This window comes from Muntiacus reevesi, chromosome 1 (assembly GCF_963930625.1).
Source record: "Muntiacus reevesi chromosome 1, mMunRee1.1, whole genome shotgun sequence".
NCBI classification, from domain to species: Eukaryota; Metazoa; Chordata; class Mammalia; order Artiodactyla; family Cervidae; genus Muntiacus; species Muntiacus reevesi.
In genome coordinates this window covers 225388533-225411360 of record NC_089249.1, presented here as the reverse complement: position 1 = coordinate 225411360, position 22828 = coordinate 225388533, and the positions used below count along the sequence as shown (strand labels likewise).

Sequence of the window (22828 nt, the reverse complement as noted above, 5' to 3'; positions counted from 1 at the left end):
GCACAGCAGTTTTAAGGAACTGAAAGAGGATGAGAACAGCAGTGCCAAGGGCACCTGGTGGGAGGAAACAAGGTCACAGAAGTAGGGAGAAGCCAGAAGCCAGAACCTGGAGGGTCTTATGGGTCATTTTAAGTACACATTCATCTTAAAGGCATTAAATCGTAGCCATTGAAGAGTTTTGGTTGTGTTACTAACTAAACAACCACTTCTGCAAAGGATCTGGTATAGTTTCAGATACACAGTAAATATATCCAATAAACACTGATTCCCTCACAAACACCCTCTAAGAAATTTACTTTTTATCTCAGTAGTGTATTTAACCAATTACAATCACAGGATCTTTATAAAATGAATTAGGGTTATTTAATGCTAATGTTGGAGAAGGAAATGACAACCCACTCCAGTATTCTTGCCTGGAGAATCCCATGGACGGAGGAGCCTGGTGGGCTACAGTCCATGGGGTCGCAAAGAGTTGGACATGACGGAGAGATTTCACTTTCTTAATGTTAATCTAATGCCCATTTTCTCACAAGTTAATACAACAAAGTAGAATTTGAAATGCACTAGAAATTACAATTATTTATTTATTGTAATTATTTTTTACATATTACATATGTAATTTTACATATAAAATTATTATATGTAATTATTTATTGAATTATTTATTGAATCATAACATGATCTTATATACTGCTAAAAAACAGAGTACAATTAAGCCAGCCTTTGTATGTCTACTTTGAGTGTACTCTTAGTTTCTAATACCAAATATTTTGTAAAGTGCCAAGATGAAACAGAAACAATCAACAATATAAAATTGTAAGTGACATAATTTAAGGGATCCAAAGCTCAATATTACAAATTTATTCAGCAAGTCAAAATACGCCTTCAAGGAAGGTTGAGGAACTTACCTAGAAACCGACTATTTCTATCAACTATCTAACCCACCATACAGTGTCTGTGCTCTATTTATGATTTCTGTCTTTTCAAATCTCTCAGAGTTTCTCAAATGCTTCTGCTATAATCCATTAAGACAGTTTGTAAACAATACAAGATTTCACCTAACACATTTCAGCAATGCATCTTAAAATTTACATTTGCATAGACAGAAAGAAGCTAACCTTACAGATTAAAAAAAAAAAGTTAATAATCTTTGGTTCAGTAGTCAATTACCAGAGAGGCATGACATCAGGAAACCATATTCTTCCCAGGTATTTGGAGACGTCAGTGTGAATTTCATCTAGGCTATAAACATCATCAGGTATCAAAACTTCCTCCATGATAGAGAGGTGGGTTAGCTTTCTCCCACACAGTCTCACAAACTGAATGAATGCACTGCAGCTAACTTCACATTCACTGAGGCCCAAGGCTGTTAAGTTTTTACAGTGTTCAGCAATACAAATAAGTTCATTATCAATGACCTGAAGACCATTAGCACATACAACCAACTCTATCAGTCGGGGACAGCTAAGACCTAGCCGTCCTAGAATCTCTTTGCTGACTGAACGACCAAAATAAAGATGAGTAACAGGGGTTTCTTCTTTGAAGAACGTCTCCATTTCCTCTTCATATAAAAAGAAGTACATAACAACGTTCACTCCAGGGGAGTGTTTAGTAAGTGCATCCCAACTTTCTCTTTTAATAGAATGAAATTCAGTTTGTCCGGGATTTTCACTCACAACATCTATTCGAAGATGCTCAAGGTTAGCATGAGTCTCATTTGAAAGTGCCAGGAGAAGTTCATCACTTAGCATGTAATAATTCAATGCCAGTTCTCTAAGACCTCGACAATGATCAGCTACACAAAGGATTCCTGCAGGAAATGGGGGAAAAATCCTTAAACACAAAGAGTATGGATACTCATACATTTTGTGAATTTAAATTTGTATCAGTTATTCACTATTTCCTAGAATAGACATCTAATGACTTCTGAGGAGATGGATGCTGATATATATAATTTGCATGCAAATCTGTATTCGTGTGTGTGTGTGCGTGTATATAAATAATTGTATGCATATGTATACTCAGTCATGTCTGACTCTTTTGCAACCCCATGGTCTGTAGACCTCCAGGCACCTCTGTCCATGGAAATTCCCAGGCAAGAATTCTGGAGTGGATTGCCATTTCCTTCTCCAGGGGATCTTCCCCATCCAGGGATCAAACTCGCACCTCTTCTGTCTCCTGCACTTGCGGGCAGACTTTTTACCACTGCACCACCTGAAAAGCCCTATATAATTATACATACAATAAAAAATATATATATAAGTAAGATACTCTTAGGAGAAGCAATTTAAACTATATTCAGCTTACATCAATACATTGAGTTCTTTTGAAAGAAAGATTAATGAATTATATCTCATAAGCATATAGTGTTCAACAGGAAATTGTATTACTACTATTACTATAATAAAAACATCATATAAGCTTAAAAATATAACCTACCATCAGATGAAACATGAGGACAGCTACTCATTTTTAGGCGTCTTAGAGTATCACTATTATTGGCCACAAGAATGCTCAAAGAAGGATCATCCACTGGCGTGTCTTCAATTTTGATTGACGATAATGATTTTGAGTTAACAAAAAGAACTGTAAGTGCTGACACAAAATGAGACTACCATGGCAATAAGAAAAAATTATAAAAACATTATTTTAAAATCTACAGCTGCAATAATTTCATCAAAACTATTTATTATCAATATATGTTTATAATAACATAATAAAAGTGATCAACATATTACTGCTTTTCACAATGCCATTAGCCAGGAGAAATAGCAAAGTATAGTTTTATTACTTTTATCATTGCTAAATGGAATAGTGAGAAAGGAAGAAGTTTCAAAGATTTCAAAAACACATCTTCCAATTATTTTCAATCTTAAGGATTTATTTTTCAACATTAAAAGGATATAATCTTATGTATTTCCTAGAATAGAGGTTGACAAGTTATGGTCCACTGGCCAAGTCCAGTCCACTTTATCGTATGGTTCATGAGTTAAGTACGAGAAGTGTTAGTCACTCATTCATGTCTGACTCTTTGCGACTCCATGGACTATAGTCCACCAGGTTCCTCTGACCACAGAACTCTCCACGCAAGACTACTGGAGTGGGTGGCCATTCCCTTCTCCAGGGTATCTTCCGGACCCAGGGATCGAACCCAGGTCTCCCACGTTGCAGGTAGATTCTTTATCATCTAAGCCACTGCATGGTTTTTACATTTTCAAATAGTTCAAAGAAAGTTTTTAAAGAGGAGTACTTTGTGATATGTAACAATTAAGTGAAGCTCTTTCAGGGTCCATAATTAAAGCCTGACTACAGAAGAGCAGTGCGGGACTCATCTATGCACTGCTATGCCTGCTTTCACACTACAGTGCTAGAGGTGAGCAGAATGACACGACCCACAAAGCCTGAAATTTACTATCTGGACTGAGTCAACACCCTAGTCCAGAATAAATAAACTCTTATCTGTTTTATTCATTCCTGTATTTCTAGCACCTAAAATAGTATCTGGCACATAGTAAAAGTCAACATTTACTGTTGATGAATAAATGATGTCATATTCTTCAGAGACATTTTTTTCTAGTCAATTATCTAAACAAAGATACATTTTGAAAACTTTCTCTGTTTTGAAGATTGACAAACAAAAGTTTAGTTACAGTTTGACTTCATAATGGGTGGAGCTCAGAACTTTTCAGATCCAGTATTTTTTGACACAAATAGAAAGTCTAGAAAACAAATCTATGCATTTTCCTTTTCAAAATCAACTTGGATTCTATCAAACGCTCTATTGTCCCTATCAGAATGACCAAATTGGTTATATATCCTAATTCCTTTACAAGAAAACAATGGTTTATACTATTGTAAACTAGTTGCACAAATTCTCAAATGGTGGACAGCTAAACCTCTTTACTCAACTTTGATGTTGCTGTCCAGTTGTGCACAATCCTTTGTGACCCCATGGACTGCAGCACACCAGGCCTCCCTGTCCTTCACCACCTCCCAAAGTTTGCCCAAGTTTGTGTCCACTGCATCACTGATGCCATTCAGCCATATCATTCTCTGACACCCTCTTCTCCTTCTACCCTCAATCTTTCCCAGCATCAGGGACTTCAATGAATCAGCTGTTCACATCAGCTCAGTTCAGTTGCTCAGTCACGTCCAACTCTTTCCAACCCCATGGGCTCCAGCATGCCAGGCTTCCCTGTCCATCACCAACTCTCGGAGCTTGCTCAAACTCATGTCTGTCAAGTCAGTGATGCCACCCAACCATCTCACCCTCTGTCATCCCCTTCTCCTCCTGCCTTCAATCTTTCCCAGTATCAGGGTCTTTTCCAAGGAGTCAGTTCTTTGCATCAGGTGGCCAAAATATTGGAGTTTCAGCTTCAGCATCAGGCCTTCCAATGAGTATTCAGGACTGATTTCCCTTAGGCTTGACTCGTTTTATCTCCTTGCAGTCCAAGGGACTCTCAAGTCTTCTCCAAAACCACAGTTCAAAAGCATCAATTCTTTGGAAATCAGCTTTCTTTATAGTCCAACTCTCACACCCATACATGACTACTGGAAAAACCATAGCTTTGACTAGAAGGACCTTTGTTGGCAAAGTAATGTCTCTGCTTTCTAATATGCTGTCTAGGTTGATCACAGATTTCCTTCCAAGGAGCAAGCGTCTTTTAATTTCATGGCTGCAGTCACCATCTGCAGTGATTTTGAAGCCCAAGAAAATAAAGTCTCTCACTGTTTCCATTGTTTTCCCATCTGTTTGCCATGAAGTGATGGGACCGGATGCCATGATCTTAATATTTTTAATGTTAAGTTTTAAGCCAGCTTTTTCACTCTCGTCTTTCACTTTCATCAAAAGGCTCTTTAGTTCCTCTTTACTTTCTGTCATGGGGTGGTATCATCTGCAAATCTGAGGTTATCGATATTTCTCCCAGCAATCTTGTTCCAGCTTGTGCTCCATCCAAGCTGGCATTTCGCATGATGTACTCTGCACATAAGTTAAATAAGCAAGGTGACAATACACAGCCTTGACATACTCCTTTCCCAATCTGGAACCAGTCTGTTGTTCCATGTCCAGTTCTAATTGCTGCTTCTTGACCTGCAAACAGATTTCTCAGGAGGCAGGTAAGGTGGTCTAGTATTCTCATCTCTTAAAGAATTTTACAGTTTGTTGTGATCTACACAGTCAAAGGCTTTGGCATAATCCATAAGGCAGAAATAGATGCTTTTCTGGAATTCTCTTGCTTTTTCTCGAAAATACTGGAGCTTCAGCTTCAGCATCAATCCTTGCAATGGGTATTCATGGTTGATTTTCCTTAAGATTGACTGGTTTGATCTTACTGTCCAAGGGACTTTTAGGAGTCTTCTCTAGCACCACAGTTTGAAGGCATCAATTCTTTGGTGCTCTGCCTTCTTCACGGTCCAGCTCTCACAACCATACATGACCACTGGGAAGACCACTATACAGACCTTTGTCAGCAGAGTGACGTCTCTGCTTTTCAACACACTGTCTAGGTTTGTGATAGTTTTCCTGCCAAGAAGCAATCATTTTCTGATTTCATAGCTGCAGTCGCCATCCACAGTGATTTTAGAGCCCAAGAAGAGGACATCTGACACTACTCCCATCTTTCCCCCTTCTCTTTGCCATGAATTAATGGGGCTGGATGCCATGATCTTAGTTTTAATATTTAGTTTTAAGCTGGCTCCTTCACTCTCCTCCCTCACCCTCATCAAGAGGCTCTTTAGTTCCTCTTTGCTTTCTGCCATTAGAGTGGTATCATCCTCATATCTAACGTTGTTGATGTTTGTCCCTTCTGTCTTGATTCCAGCTTGTAACTCATCCAGACCGGCATTTCTCATGATATGCTCAGTGTATAGGTTAAACAAACAGCGTGACAGCAGACAACACTGTTGTACTCCTTTCTCAATCCTGAACCAGTCAGTTGTTACATTCAGGGTTCTACCTGTTGCTTCTTGACCTACATACAGGTTTCTCAGGAGACAGGTAACATGGTGTGGTATTCCCATCTCTTTTAAGAGCTTTCCACAATTTATTATGCTCCACACAATCAAAGGCTTTGGAGTCGTCGATGAAACAGAGGTAGATGTTTTTCTGGAATTCCCTGGCTTTCTCTATGATCCACTGAATGTTGGCAATTTGATCTCTGGTTCCTCTTCCTTTTCTAAACCCAGGTTGGACATCTGGAAGTTCTTGGTTCTCAAAATGCTGAAGCCTAGCTTGCAAGATTTTAGCATGACCTTACTAGAGCAGGAGATGAGTGCAATTATCCGATGTTCAGCACATTCTTTAGTACTACCCTTCTTGGGAACTGGGATGAGGATTGACCTTTTCCAGTCCTGTGGTCACTGCTGGGTCTTCCAGATTTGCTAACATATTGAATGTAACACCTTGATGGCATCATTCTTTAGGGTTTTGAATAGTTCTACTAAATTTTATGGTGCCAAAAATTATTAGAGGAAAAGAAATAGCTTATTCTTTTTCCTTAAGAAATGTAAGGTTTACTTCACTTTTAATCAACTTCCAAAGGACTCTTTCAGTCCTGAAGGACACATTTAAGCATCAGAGTACATATTTCATTATAGTAACAATATATTAGTGCTTTTCAAAGACTTTAAAAAAAAATGCAGACCATTTTCAAAGCTTTTATTGAATTTATTACCATACTGCTTCTCTAAGTTTTTGGTTTTTTGGCTGCGAGGCATATGGGATCTTAGCTCCCCAATCAGGGACTGAATCCACATCCCCTGCACTGGAAGGCAAAGTCTTAACCACTGAACTGCCAGGGAAGTCCCTAAGTTAATACTTCTCAGGCAGATCAAAATTCTGTATCCATACATCACTTTCTCTCAGTCTACAAATCAAAGAACTGAGGCGCAGAGACATCCACAACTTTGCCAGAAGCCACAGAGCTCATTTCGTGTGGCGGCGGAGCTTGGAACGAAGCCTCTGGTGACTGCCTCAGCTAACCCAGAAGCTGGCCCTGGAAGCCGATGTGCAGCAGAAAGATAGCCCAGAATCTAAGAATTTCAGGCTAATCGGCTTCCCTATCTCATAAACAAGGAAATAATTATTTAGAAGTAGTAAGTTTTCATCTGATTACTTGAATCCCCAAGTGACCCATTTTTTTCAGCATACCTCTTAAAAAGATTAACAGGCTAAGCAGAAATGCATTCTAAAAGAGAGCCATGACCCAGTTAATGAGAAAGGAGATGCTGCTATTCCTCCATCCTCTTCTATAGGAAGGTTTCCATTAGTCAGTTTTACTGATGACCAGAGTTCAGTACTTATTACACATGAGGCACTATTCTAATTCTGGGTTTATTATGGTAAATAAGCAAAAGAGAATCCCTGCCTTCAAGGAGTTGATGTCTTCTGTTTGAAGAGAAGAAGAGTAAACATTAAATAAAAAGGTGATTTCAAGTCCTGATGAATGATGTAAAGAAAATAAAACATAGTTGAGAGTAACTAGAGGGGGTGTTGTTTTAGCAAAATGGGTCAAGGAGGGCCTCCCTGAGGACATGGCATTCAAGTCAAAGCCTGAATGAAGAGAAGTCAGTCATTAATTTCTGTGGCAGAGACTGCTGGTTGCTTCATAAGAACCATCATCCTTTCTTCTTTGGTAATCTGGTTCTAATTTTTACCTGGGCATACTGCCACCCAGCTAAAAGACTTTCCTCGCTTCCCAGAGATGTGCTGTGGCCACAGAGCTAAGCTGCCCAGTAAGACAGACAAAAGTCCTATGTGGTACTTACGGCTAGTCTTGCACACCTTGAAAGGGAGAGGGCACACTCTTCTCCCCCCATTTATTCCCTCCAGCGGTCTAAAACAAGGACGTGATGGCTGGAGCACAGAAAGCCATCTTGGGAAACGAAAATGAAGTAAACACCGTGGAGAGAAAGGAAGTGCCTAGGCGGAATGTGGGTTCCAAATGACTTCATACCAGCTAGGGACTGTGGCCCTATGGATTTCTTTAGTGTAACAGAAATAAACCTCACTCATGTTTTCAAGCCACTGTTATTCTGGAATTGCAAGGATGCCAACACTATCCTAATCAGTATAGTACATTTAGTTAAATATTACACTGTTCTACCTCCAATGGAGCAACTACAGAATTACAGGAAAGATATCCACTCCTGGCCCTACACATTCTACATTCAATGTAACTATGTAAACTGGCACTTGAAAATCCTAAATATAACACCTAGATTTTATATTAATGATATCTGCTGTGAAACAATTATTAAAATTACAAAGTAGATCTGAAGAATGAAACCATGCATTAGATATCTCACCAAAAATATCTAATGTGTATCTAAGTTCTAGTGAACAAAAACCTGCTTTTAAGTAATTATTTGAATGCAAGTAAGGTTGTGATCTATTTTTAGGAAAAGAATTATGTTTGACTGAAAGCATGCTCAGTCGCTTAGTCATGTCTGATTCTGCAGCTTCAGGGACTGTAGCCCTCGAGGCTCCTCTGTCCATGGAATTTTTCAGGCAAGAATACTGGAGTGGGTTTCCATTTCTCTCCCCAGGGAATCTTCCCAACCCAGGGATCAAACTCGCATCTCTTGCGTCTCCTGCATTGGCAGGGAGATTCTTTACCACTAGCACCACCCGGGAAGCCCTTTGTTTGTCTAGTTCAATAATATTTAACAATTGAAGTGGATCTCACAAAAAAATCATCTTTACCTTTGACATATTCATAAAACTTGGCTTGGCCGTTGAAATTAAGCCCAAAGTCTGGATAGAACAATTTACCAGCTGAGAAAGTATATCACAGGCAGCTTCTGCTGACTCAGTACTACTATCAACCTACAAAGACAATTTAAAATCTTAATTCCATGAATGTAACATTAGAAAGTTACTGGCAATATAATTATTTAACAGAATTCAATATGCAACTACAAAACTGTACTTATACCTTCAACCTATAAAATAAATGAGTATTTTTTCTCTAATACACACTATCTTGGACAAAAAAGGAAAAGCAGAGATGATGACAAATGAACGTTCTAAGCACTTTATACTGTCGAATCTTGTAAGATCACCTGAATTTTAATAATGGCATCTACATGAAGGAAGCTGAAGTTTATTCAATTGTAGCTCAAGTACTACATCTAAATCTATGCAAGTAATAACAAAGAAACAGGAAATAGTTTGGGATAAGAATTCTGAAAAATTCACTGACTGTTTCAATATAATGATCTAACACAAATACTAACAAAACTTAAGTCATTGCTTTTATATACTGCTTATTTTTCTTACCTTAAAGCTGACATACTGGAGATGGGCAGCATGCTTTTTAATGATCTGCTGAATGAGATCAGGATGAGTGGAGTTAAAATATGAAGTAGCTGACTGGTTCAGCTCAAACTCAAACTTTCTCCAAAGGTCAGGTATGTGGAAAACTTCATTCCATCTCCTACAGACAGAAGATGCCCGGGCTCGATCTATTAAAGGAAGATACTGAAAAACGTGTAACACTACGTGGTGAGGCAAATTTCCCCAGTCCAGAAGAGCAGCACACAAGTGAGTCTGGCTGAGAGAAGGACAGCACCCAAGTCTGGGCTGTTTCACTGCAGGTGAGGGCTGGAGAACTTCATTCATGCAAGGTAAACGGTTCCTCTTCATTCTGTAAACAGTAAACAATGGTAAGTGATAATTTCCCCCACATTCCCATCCTATATTTTGCTTTAACTGTACGAAATAACATCAGGAGATGAGAAGCAGTTTAAGACAATTTTGACAGGAATCTTTCTTTCATGCATTGATAGGCAATACTTAGCACTAGACATACAGAGATAAACAGGAGGGAAAAGTCAAAAGTGTTAGTCGCTCAGTCATGTTCGACTTGCTGCGAGCCCACGGACTGTAGCCCAGCAGGCTCCTCTGTCCAAGGGATTCCCCAGGCAAGAAAACTGGATTGGACAGCCATTCCCCTCTCCAGGTAATCTTCCTGACCCAGGTTTCCCACACTGCCGGGAGATTCTTTACCCTTTGAGCCACCAGAGAAGCCCTAAATAGGAGGGAATTTGTTCTCAAAGAGCTAGGGTGAAACAGAAAACCACGGTGATGAATGCCATCACTGAAACTGGGACCAGCTGACGGAAGTTTAAGGGGATGGCATGTTTCTGAGTTTGTATGTGGGAGGGGGTAGTTGGGGTAAGTTTCCAGGAAGAAAGGTCCAGGAAGCAGTGCATGTGCCTGGTTCATTCGTAGTCAATTACTGTATTCTCACTCTCACACTGTGACTGTTCTGAGAACTCCAGGCAGGGTGGGATTGTGGGGATCGGTGGGAGATAGAAAACATAATTAAAAGCATGGATCTGGGTAAGTCCCAACTCTACTATTTACCAACCATGTGATCCTGTCTGAGCAAATTAATACAAGCCTCAGCTTCCTCACCTGAAAAGCAGGGAGAACTACACTGCCAGTCTCATAATGTTGCTGAGAGAATTAAAGTAACTCAAGTGCCAGCCCACAGTAAGTGCTCAATAAATGCTGCAGTCATTGTTAAATCGTCTAATGCATTTTCCTGAACAAATTTCATTATGTTGCTTAAGTTGGAACACAGTTCCAACAAAAAGCCAAATGACTTGTGACGGTTTTCAGATGACACCCAGGACATGGGAGCTCTAGAGAAGCAGGATATGGCAGGGACAGAAGCCTTAGCAATATACTGGGTCCTCACCAGCTGATGTAAATATAGCAAAGGAATGAGCATTCTTTCCCAACAGAAAGAAAGGATGACTCCCTATCAGGTATTAGTCAGCTTGAGACAAAACTAAGCGCCAACAAAATTCAGGTCTAGATATACCCAAATATATAGGGCTATCTTGTACCTATATTTTACATAAAAATTCAAAGCATTTTAAGTATACAATATAAAATAATGATGAAGGTAGTTCTGAATTTTATTTAACTTTGGTTGACTCTTTAACCCTCTTCTCATCCTTGAATGCTAGGAATGCATATGTGGAAGATTTGGTATAACTGAAACATACCTCCAAATCTAATGAAATACTTATTTAATATGTAAATATCCCTATCTGGTGAGTCACTCTGTCTGATGGGAAACATTTCTTAACCACAACGTAGAGATGGATCCCAGAAACAGGAATGGCCTATAAAATCACTGAGCAAAATGAAACGTCATCTTTAGGGTTTGGGAAAGGGAAGGGGGGCGGGTAGGAAAAAATTGTATCTCAAGCACTAAGCAAAAGAGCCAGTGCACATCTTAATCTGACTAAACCAGTTTACGTGCATAACTGAGCAATACAATGTAGAATATGCACAACTGCTGACATCAATAATTCAAAGCGTATACTATTTTAAAGGGTTAATTCCCTAAAACGAAATACAAGGGAAAGCAAAGGAATGGATGTTAGATACTCACCTCTGAAGTTGAGCATATTTATTGACATTTTGCTTGTAACTGTTTTATTAGGAAGCCCACAGAATGGAAAGCTAAAATTTTACTAAGGAATTGCCAAAAAGTTATCCCTAACATAATCCCTCATTAAAAAAGCAGTGAAGCCAAAAATAAAACAAAGACTTCATCCAAATGCCCAGTTAGAAAACTGCCTTGTGATTCTAAATAAAGGAATTGTGCTATATGTTAAATCTGCATGCAACGGGGATTAAATGTTAAACCTGTGTATCTGTTAAAATCATTAAGTTGCCAATTCACTGACAGAGTCACCATAAATAACTAAACTATAGTATGCACCATAATTCTATCAAAAAATAACATCTTAGTTTCTTTTTCCTCATGTATATCAACATTCAAAATAGAAAACCCATCCACAAACCATAAATTTTATATGAAGTAACTGTTTAGCAATGAGCATCAGGAAAATAGTATCAAGTGCAAGACAAAGGGATCTTTATTAGCTTGAAAACCTTGACATAGAAATTCCAGCCTAAGCATATACAATCATTTTTCAGAACTGATCATTTTTCAAACTACCAACTTTCTTACCTAAAGAAGGCTCCCAAGTTACAGTTCACGGTGAATGAACGAAATGAAGTAACTGCTGCCATGGGGTACTCACCAATATCCATTTGATTTCACTTCCTAGCTTGGCAAAACACCACAAAAACACATTCATCAGAATATGTAAGCAAAAATTCAGCAATTTTTATGCTTAGGGCATTTATATATCATTGTAAATGTTGAAAGTTTTTATCAGAAAATTACTGATTCCCAAACTGTTTTCCACTCAGAAGAAAAGCTGTCCATTAAAGCAAAAACAAAAACAAAACAAAATACCACTAGCCTGATCAATAGAAATAGTGCAACACTCGCCAGGAATTACACAGGAAGCTCTACTCAAACAGAAGACTGTGGATCAAACAGTCAAATGAGGGCTTTAAAAATTCACATTTTAATAAAAACATATAGGGAGTTATTACAAAACAATCAAGGTAGCCCATGATTACATTTGTTAACAGGCTATATAAATCTTTCAGTTCCAGTTTTTAGAAGCACGTAACACCACTACTTTTCATACTGTTCATGGGGTTCTCAAGGTAAGAATACTGAAGTGGTTTGCCATTCCCTTCTCCAGTGGACCACGTTTTGTCAGAACTCTCCACCAGGACCCGTCCGTCTTGGGTGACCCTACATGGCACGGCTCATAGTTTCTGAGTTAGACAAGGCTGTGGTCCATGTGATCAGATTGGTTAGTTTTCCGTGACTGTGGTTTTCATTCTGTCTGCCCTCTGAAGGAGAAGGAATAGAGGCTTATAGAAGCTCGTGATGGGACAGACTGACTGAGGGGGAAACTGGGTCTTGTTCTGATGGGCAGGCCATGCTCAGTAAATCTTTAATTCAATTTTCTGTTGATGGGGAGGGCTGTGTTCCCTCCCTGTTGTTTGACCTGAGGCCAAACTATGGAGAAGGTAATGAAAATAATGGCGACTTCCTTCAAAAGGTCCCATGCATGTACTGCCGCACTCAGTGCCCCCAGCCCTGCAGCAGGCCACCGCCGACCCACGCCTCCACCGGAGACTCCCGGACACTCACGGGCAAGTCTGGCTCAGTCTCTTGTGGGGTCACTGCTCCTTTCTCCTGAGTCCTGGTACACACAAGGTTTTGTTCGTGCCCTCCAAGAGTCTGTTTCCGCAGTCTTGTGTAAGTTCTGGGGGCTCTATGGTGGGGTTAACAGCGACCTCTTCCAAGAGGCCTCATGCCATACCCAGGTCTGCTGCACCCAGAGCCCCTGACCCTGCAGCAGTCCACTGCTGACCCGCACCTCCGCAGGAGACGCTCAAACACAGTTCTGGCTCAGTCTCCACAGGGTATCTGGGTCCTGGTGCACACGAGGTTTGTTTGAGCCCTCTAAGAGTCTCTAGTGGGTAAGGGGTTTGATTCTAAACATGATTTTGCCCCTCCTACCATCTTGCTGGGGCTTCTCCTTTGCCCTTGGACGTGGGGTCTCTTTTTTTGGTGGGCTCCAACATTCTCCTGTTGACGGTTATTCAGCAGCAAGTTGTAATTTTGGAGTTCTTGCAAGAGAAGATGAGCGCACATCCCTCTACTCCACCATCTTGGAGAAAATATTGGCTTAAAACTCAACAATCAGAAAACTAAGATCATGGCATCTGGTTCCATCACTTCATGACAAATAGACAAGGAAACAGTGGAAACAGCAGTTGACTTTATTTTTCTGGGCTCAAAAATCACTGCAGATGGTGACTGCAGCCATGAAATTAAAAGACGCTAACTCCTTGGAAGAAAAGCTATGACCAACCTAGAGAGCATATTAAAAAGCAGAGACATTACTTTGCCAACAAAGGTCTGTTTAGTCAAAGCTATGGTTTTTCTAGTAGTCATGTATGGATGTGAGAGTTGGACTATAAAGAAAGCTGAGTTCCAAAGAATTGATGCTTTTGAACTGTGGTGTTGGAGAAGACTCTTGGGAGACCCCTATACTGCAAGGAGATCAAACCAGTCAATCCTAAAGGAAATCAGTCCTGAATATTCATTGGAAGGCCTGATGCTGAAGCTGAAGCTCCAATATTTAGGCCACCTGACGTAAAGAACTGACTCATTAGAAAAGACCCTGATACTGGGAAAGATTGAAGGCAGGAGGAGAGGGGAAAACAGAGGATAAGATGGTTGGATCGCATCACCGACTTGAAGGACATGAGTTTGAGCAAGCTCCGGGAGTTGGTGATGGACAGGGAAGCCTGGTGTGCTATAGTCCATGGGGTCGCAAAGAGTTGGACATGACTGAGCGACTGAACTGAACACTTCTACAGTTATAATAATTAAACAAGCAGACAGAACTTTTATTATTTATCATTCCCATATGAAAGTAGTTTGACTAGAGTGCTGTTAACATAAGCGTCCATGGTTTTTATATTTTTCACCTGTATTGACAGACATAATTGATTTGTTCATGATTGATTCATATTTTCTTTGAGGTTTGATCGATTTCTGTGACTTATCAGAGTTAGAAGCAGTCTATGGACACAGAAGAAAATAGTAACAGGTCTACACCAGGCATGGCAAATAGATGGGGAAGCAATGGAAACAATGACAGAACTTTATTTTCTTGCACTCCAAAATCACTGTGGACAGTGACTGCAGCCAAGAAATTAAAAGAAGCTTGCTCCTTGAAAGAAAAGCAATGACAAACTTAACAGCATATTTAAAAAGCACAGACATTACTTGGCTCTAAAAGGTCCATACAGTCAAAGCTATGGTTTTTCCAGTAGTCATGTATGCATGTGAGAGCTGGACAATAAAAAAAGGCTGAGCACTAAAGAACTGATGCCTTCAAACTGTGCTGCTGGAGAAGACTCTTAAAGAGTCCCTTGGACAGCCAGGAGATCAAACCAGTCAATCCTGAAGGAAATCAACCTTGAATATTCATTGGAATGACTGATGCTGAAGCTGAAGTTCCAACCCTTTGGTCACCTGATATGAAAAGCCAACTCCCTGGAAAAGACCCTGATGCTGGGAAAGATTAAAGACAGGAAGAGAAAGGGACAGCAGAGGAGGAGACGGTTGGATGGCATCACTGACTCAATGAACATGAGTTTGAGCAGGCTCTGGGAGACAGTGAAGGACAGAGAAGCCTGGGGTGCTGCAGTCCATGGGGTCATAAAGAGTCGGACACGACTGAGCGACTGAACAACAATACCAGGATAAAACTCATTGTCTGGGCATCACGGATAAGTGTCATAAAGTAAAAATAAATAAATGCACTCAGCTACTTTTTGTAAGCCTAACTCAGTTACACATATCGGGTGGGGGAAGACAACTTCTCAATAATCCACTAAAAACTTCTCTTCGATCTCTAACGCCCACCATCAGCCAGCTCTCTTCTCTCTGAATCCTACTCCTAAAACAGAGCTCTGGAGGACAGACGGAGAATGAATTAGAGCTCAATATCTCCAATTTGATTTCCAGACTGCCAAGTGTTGCTCTACTATCATACAAACCCTATCTTCCAGATAATGGCAAGGTCAACTCTCTCTCCTTTATATTCTACTCCAGGAGTAAGCAGATGGGGGCCACCAGGGACACTTTACAAAGGGAGAGGTAAGTCAAGTGATTTATACTTTCCGGACCAAATGACACAGTTTTATTTACCACAGAAACTCTTCTACTGAGTTATCAATATGGCTAATTCTGTGTATGCAGGCCATGCTTTATGCTAGAAAACACGGAAGAAATCTGAAAAGGATATATAAATAGGGAATCTCTACCTAAGACCCAGAAGTAGGTGTTGTGAAGGTACCTAACTCAAATCAGCTCACTGGAGTTTTTAAGATCAGATGAATTACTTTCCTGGTGGCTAAAGGAACTTGACTGCTATTTTAAGAGTCACCAAATAGTGAGGATTGCTGGAAGACAAAACCAGAATTTAGGACCCCAACAGGTGGTAAGCCACAATTTGAAACATGCAGAAATGAGAAAAACTGACAGTGATCACAAGCACAAAACAGGTTTATCAGCACTGGGGGGAAAAAAAGCGTTAACGATGATTCAAAGTCCACTTGGGGGCTTCACTAACCACCCTAACCCAGTTTCCCTTTTTAAAATATGCTTATTAATTTGGCAGATAGGTGACCCTGTGAATCAGAGCCTCTAAAAATATCTAGGAACTCTCCCACAGTACTCTTGAGGGAAAGATAATCAAAGACAGGTTACTAAACATCCAAAGCCCGCCTGGAAGCAGTAATGAAAGCAACTAGCTTCTGCACCATCACCAGGTTCTTCCAGATTGATGAAATGAATACACAGAACGCACTTCTAAAAACTTCAAGTTTTTAAGAGTCACAACAGCAGAAATACTGTGTAAATGCTACAGATAAAGAATAAAGATTTAAAACTATCTAAAAAATGAGACAAATTTGTTGGAAGCAACAAGATGAAAATGTACAAAAATAATGAACAAATGTCCTTAAACGACGTTTCTAAAGGGGCACACTGAGAAATCAGATTGCTCCCCCCACATACAGGCGACCTCTGTTAGGAGGTCTGCAATCCTAGTAGTCATCAGTGCAAGGACCAGAGAGGTGTGGCCTGGACAGGGGAGCAGAAGATTTATTATAAAATATAGTTTTGAAACTTGACTGCTTGACAGAATACTAATAAAAGAGTAAATTGTGCCAAAGGGCAAACTCTTCCCACTGAACATATCCCAGAGGACAAAACATAACTTTTTACAAATGTTATCAAAAATATTTATGTTCTTTACTACCCACATGACCTCTGAGTTCCATTCTAAATCTAAAATCTACAAGTGTGTTTAAAATATGAAAGTCAAACTACAGTATCACCAAAGTTCCAACAGGACATAAATAATTGGTATGTATTTATGTCAAGCAAACCTTTATTAAAGCAGTGACTGCCAACTTTCTACTGTTGTGACTCTTAAAAACTTGAAATGGGCAATGTGTTTAAATCCTTGAAACTGGGGTGGGGAAGGGCCTCAGCTGTTCCCCTCTCTTAACCCTCCCCGCCTCTCCTCCCAACTCCGAAGAGAAAAGGGAATGAAGACTGCAAGCCAGGCTCTCTACAGGGAAGGCTTCTGAAATGGGGAGAGTCTCTTCTCAGTGTTGGTTACACCCAGGGATCTTAACTAATACAAAGGGTTCAAGACGGCATTTTGCAACATTTTTCTGAGCAAATGATCCGTTTTTCCACTTCATATTTTGGGGGAAATTTCTGGGCACAGGTAATTAAAGACAAAACCAGTAACACCTAAAAGGGCACAGATTATTCCAAATCACAGGGAAAGCTTGTGTCTACTTTTCTCCAGGACATGCCTTTGTAAATATAAATTCTTAACAAGCTCCTCCTGTAAGGGAAAACACTTCAAGTCGTCGTGCAAAAGCGACCGCGTAATCAGTAATCATACAGGTAATGAAAACATCAACTAATACGCGTTTAAGAGGGAGGTTAAAACGAATATGATCCGTTCAGAGCTTACCCTCCAAAGATGAACAAAATGACTAAATTTGGGAAACCCGGGTCCCGGGCTGAGCTCTGCAGAAAAACCACCGTGGGAAGAAACGAACAACCCGAGGCTGTAAAGCCTCAGACAGAAGACCCCACCTCAAGGAAAAGCAAATGCGGGGGTGGGGGTTAGCCGCGGCAATCTGGCGTGGAGGCGGGGGGAGTCTCTAGCTGGGGGTGCCCCCTCCCGCTCCCCGTCTCGGGGAGCCCAGTGCCCGGGCTGAGGACGCCAGCTCGCGCCTCCTCGTTCCCGGAGAAAGCGCGCTGGCCGGGTCCCGAAACCACAACCCGCCCCAGGCAGGACCCGCGCTCCGACCCGCGGCTTCCTCAAACCTAGCGGAGGCGCAGCCCCCCACAGACCTCGGCGCTCCCCAGAAGGAAAGGATACCTGGAGACGTACAACCGCGTGTCCTTTCGCGCGCCCGGGCCTTCGCCGGCCGGGCTGCGGCGGCGGGACAGGTCCGCCGAGTTCGAGCTCTGGGCGGCTGCCCTGGAACCAGATGCGCTGGGCCCTGGGCGAAGACCCCAGAGCCCGCGGGCGTCCTCCAGGCCCTCCCCCGGCCCCGCCCCCGGGCGGCAACGCATGCGCGCAGCTCCAAATGTCTCAGGGGACCTGTGCGAGCCGGCTCCCACCTGCTCAGGGGCATCTCCTTAAGTGGTGCCTGGAAGGTTTTTCTGCCTGCTGGCCTTCAGCTAAATGACGGGACACCTGCGCGGTGAAATCTTAACGACCAGCCCATCCGAATGGGAGTGAATTCACAGTTCCAGCTTCTAGAACATAACTTCCCTGGAAAGTGCACCCTTTATTAATACACAGATGCATGAAACTTAAAATACTGAAAGTGTTAACAGTTCAGTGTTAAATATGTGTATATCAACTCCCTATCCTGTGCCACATCTCACTCCCTTGCGATAACCACTGTTTTTGGGTAAATTACTAGACCTTCCGTACATACACAGAAGTATCCAGCGAGAAGCAAGGATTATATTACTCTTATTAGTTAAGTTTGAAAAAAAACTCTGGGATCAAATTATATGTAATGTTCTGGAACTTTTTTTGCTTACTACACCATGGACATATTTCTCTATAAGCTTCTCTATCAACACTGATCCTCCTCATATTTTTTTTTTTTTTTGCAAACAACTCTATTAAGGTATAATTGACAAAATAAACTGCAAATACTTAAAACATACAATTCGATAAGTCTGAACACACACATTTCTTCCAAAAGTTTCATTATGACTGTCTATAATCCCTCCTCCAACACTTTCCCCATCTGCTTTCTGACACTACAGATTAGTTCACATTTTCTAGAATTTTACATAAATTGAAGCATAGAGTATGTACTCTTTTTATCTGGTTATTTGCACTTGGCATAATTACTTTGAGTATCACAGTGTTAGTCGCTCAGTTAGACTCTTTACTACCCCGTGGTCTATCCATCAGGCTCCTCTGTCCGTGCAATTCTCTAGGCAAGAATACTTGAGTGGGTAACCATTCCTTTCTCCAGGGGATCTTCCCTGACCAGGGACTGAACCCAGGTCTTCTTTATTACAGGTGGATTCTTTACCATCTGAACCACCAGGGAAACCACCAGGGGAATATCATAGCTCATTTGTTTTTATTGCTAAGCACTATTCCATTTTACAGATATAACACAGTTTATATATGCATTCACCTGAAGAGGAACATTTGGCTATTACAAATAAAGCTGCTATGAACATTACTGTACACATCTTTGGACATATGTTTCATTTCTCTTGGGTGAACACCCAGTATGGAAGAGCTGCACTGTATAATAGATGACACCACTCTTATGGAAGAAAGCCAAGAGGAACTGAAGAGCCTCTTGATGAAAGTGAAAGAGGAGAGTGAAAAAGCTGCCTTAAAACTCAACATTCAAAAATCTAAGATCATGGCATCTGGTCCCATCACTTTATGGCAAACAGATGGGGAAACAATGGAAACAATGACAAACTTTATTTTCTTGGGTTCCAAAATCACTGCAGATGGTGACTGCAGCCATGAAATTAAAAGCTTGCTCCTTCTATGGCCAACCTACATAATATATTAAAAAGCAGAGACATTACTTTGCCAACAAAGGTCCGTCTGGTCAAGGCTATGGTTTTTCCAGTGGTCATGTATGGATGTGAGAGTTGGACTATAAAGAAAGCTGAGTGCCGAAAAATTGATGCTTTTGAACTATGGTGTTGGAGAAGACTCCTGAGAGTCCCTAGGACTGCAAGGAGATCCAACCAGTCCATCCTAAAGGAGATCAGTCCTGAGTGTTCATTGGAAGGACTGATGATGAAGCTGAAACACCAGTACTTTGGCCACCTCACGTGAAGAGTTGACTCATTGGAAAAGGCCCTGATGCTGGGAGGGATTGGGGGCAGGAGGAGAAGGGGACGACAGAGGATGAGATGGTTGGATGGCATCACTGACTCGATGGACATGAGTTTGAGTAAACTCTGGGAGTTGGTCATGGACAGGGAGGCTTGGCGTGCTGCGATTCATGGGGTCGCAAAGAGTCGGACACGACTGAGCGACTGAGCGACTGAACTGAACTGAGAGGGCCACAGTTCATGGCGTGGCAAAGAGTTGGATACAACTGAGCAACTGAGCATGCACAAATCCTTAGCTTTCTAATCTTTTGGCTTCCCACGTGATACTGTGGTAAAGAATCCAACTGCCAGTGCAGGAGATGCAAGAGATGCAAGATACGTGAGTTTGAACCCTGGGTCAGGAAGATCCCCTGGAGGAGTAAATGGCAACCCACTCCAATATTCTTTCCTGGAAGACTCCACAGGCAGAGGAGCCTAGCATCTACAGTCCATGGTGGTCACAGAGAATCAGACATGACTGAGTGAGCAACACACACTCTAGGTATTTATAGTTTTTACAATGCTGCTGTAAACAGTATTTCTTTTTATGTTTTAATTCCTAATCATTTGATGCAAATATATAGAAATATAATTGACTTTTGTACATTGATCTTGTATCTTGCTGTGCTGTGCTTTGTCGCTCAGTCATGGCAGACTCATTGCAACCCCATGGACTGTAGCCCACCAGGCTCCTCTGTCCATGGAATTCTCCAGGCAAGAATGCTGGAGTGGGTAGACATTCCCTTCTCCAGGGGATCTTCCCAACCCAGGGATCATACCCAGGTCTCCTGCAATGCAGGCAGATTCTTTACCGTCTGAGACACCAGGGAGCAAACTTGCTCAAATCACTTTTAGTTCTAGAAGCCTCCATTGGCATCTAGTACATTCCACTGGATGTTCTACATAGACAATCATGTCATAAAGGCAGTTATTGTTTGTCCCAATTGAATGCTAAGCCAATATAATTATGCTCTGAAGATCTATTATGTCTTTCTTTTAAGAATTTGGTGTTTTAAGTCCAGGTTTGATGCATGAGACAGGGTGCTCAGGTCTGGAGCACTGGGATGACCCTGCAGGATGAGATGAGGACGGAGGTGGGAGGGGGGTTCAGGATGGGGAACACATGTACACCCATGGCTGATTGATGTCAACGTATGGCAAAAACCACTACAATATTGTAAAGTAATTAGCCTCCAATTAAAATAAATTAATTAAAAAAAGAATTTGGTGTTTAATATTTAAAAAGATATATAATCTATATTCTAAATAAGTTAAGACTTTTTGCTTTTGCTTCATATTCCTTTAAATTAAGCTTTCCCCAAAGGAAATTAGTAAATGTGAAATTAGTAAAGTAAAAATTAAGGGTTTTCATTTTGAAATCAGAAATGCCAGCTAGTGTGTCTCTATATGTGGAAGAACTTGCTACTGCTTTCAGTGTTTTCAGACACAGTATGAAGCCCCTGAAAAGAGAGGGAATTATGAAATGAGCATTTCTAAGTGGGTCAGGGCTAGTCATCCCTGACAATACTGATTCAAAGCCACTATCCTGTTTTGAAAAGTGAATAAAATCAAGGGGATTGTGTGGAGCTCAAGATTCCATAAACACTGTGTTCTGTCTCGTGTAAAGTAGCCTTGTTTTGTACCATTTTGTGGATCTGAACTTATCATTTCTTAAAACAGAGAAGAAAAATGATTTTAACATTTTCCTTTTCACCAATGCTTTTTTCTAAGTCAAGTTTTTATAGTGCAAAGTCTTTAAAATAAAATGTAACATTGACCTATGTGTTCCAACTGGTTTGAAAAGCTGTAACATAAATTACCTGGTTTGAAAAGCTGCAACATAAATTTATAATTTTTAAAGATAATTTTTGGTAACATTGAATTGTGTGTTCCAACTGATTTTAAAAACTGTAACATAGATTAGCTAGTTTTAAAAGCTGTAACATAAATTTGTAAATGATTCTGCAAATACACTTTATTTCAAAAGGACAGTGATTTATTGCTATGTTTAACTAAACATTTCATAGAAATAGTTAATTTAGAGATAATTTTCTGTAGTCATCTACAAAAGGCAAAATGTGTATTATTAATTTGACTGTCCACACAAATCTGGGATTATAGAGAGAAACAAGGTCAGTCATTTCAAATCATGTGATAAAAGTAGGTTAGTAGGTCATGTTTTATAGCTGTCCTGGTGATCAGCCATCTCTAAAGGCATTTCAAAAAGTAGTCATTAGCAAGAATGAAAATTTCTTAGCTTTTTAATTAGAGGAAAAATTTAATACTAAAATATTTTCCTTGTAAAGAACAACAAATGCTTTCAATGTGTTAAAATTTCCTCTTTATTATGTTTTCCTATGACAATTTAAAATCTTTGAAAAATGACAAGTCTTAAGATTGGAAATTAAATACACAATAGTTTAATTTGATGTACTGGCTTTATAAAGTAAATGCTCCAAAGTAGGTTTTGTTTTTAATAATTATTATTCATTATCATAAAGGATACACTATATTGCCAGTTGATTACACTACAGCTGTCAGAGGAAATGGAAAAGATACTACAATATTTTGGGGAAATCATAGTTTAAATATGACAGGATAGCAGTAGACTGGCAGCAAACACACCAATAAGTAAGCAAATAGAAGCAGGGTAGCTCTTTGTTACAAGGTATTAAGGAGACCCTATAAACACAGGCTCAGAGACATCAAGAGTTTGCCAATCAACAGCGACGGCAACCAGTCTAGCACAGAGAACAGAGCAAGAACAAACCGAGGGGACCTCTCTGGTGGGCCAGTGGTTAAGAATCTGCCTGCCAATGCTGGGGACCCAGGTCCGCTGCCTGGTCTCGGAAGATTCCACATGACGTGGGGCAACTGAACCTGTGTGCCCAACAACTGCACCTAGAGCCCGTGTTTGGCAACAAAGAAGCCACAAGAATAAAAAATCCACA

At 40.6% G+C, this 22828-nt stretch overlaps 1 protein-coding gene across 1 annotated transcript; it reads right to left on the bottom strand.

Annotated features, from left to right (window-relative positions):
* Nucleotides 1-1166: 1166 nt before the first annotated feature.
* Nucleotides 1167-17994, bottom strand: LOC136167895 (F-box/LRR-repeat protein 21). Its single transcript, XM_065935469.1, has 5 exons — nucleotides 17881-17994; nucleotides 9281-9647; nucleotides 8705-8827; nucleotides 2440-2611; nucleotides 1167-1810 (listed from the first exon to the last, which is right to left on the bottom strand). The coding sequence occupies exons 2-5, from the start codon at nucleotides 9644-9646 to the stop codon at nucleotides 1167-1169; spliced, it is 1305 nt and encodes a 434-aa protein (XP_065791541.1). The 5' UTR covers nucleotide 9647; nucleotides 17881-17994.
* Nucleotides 17995-22828: the final 4834 nt, after the last annotated feature.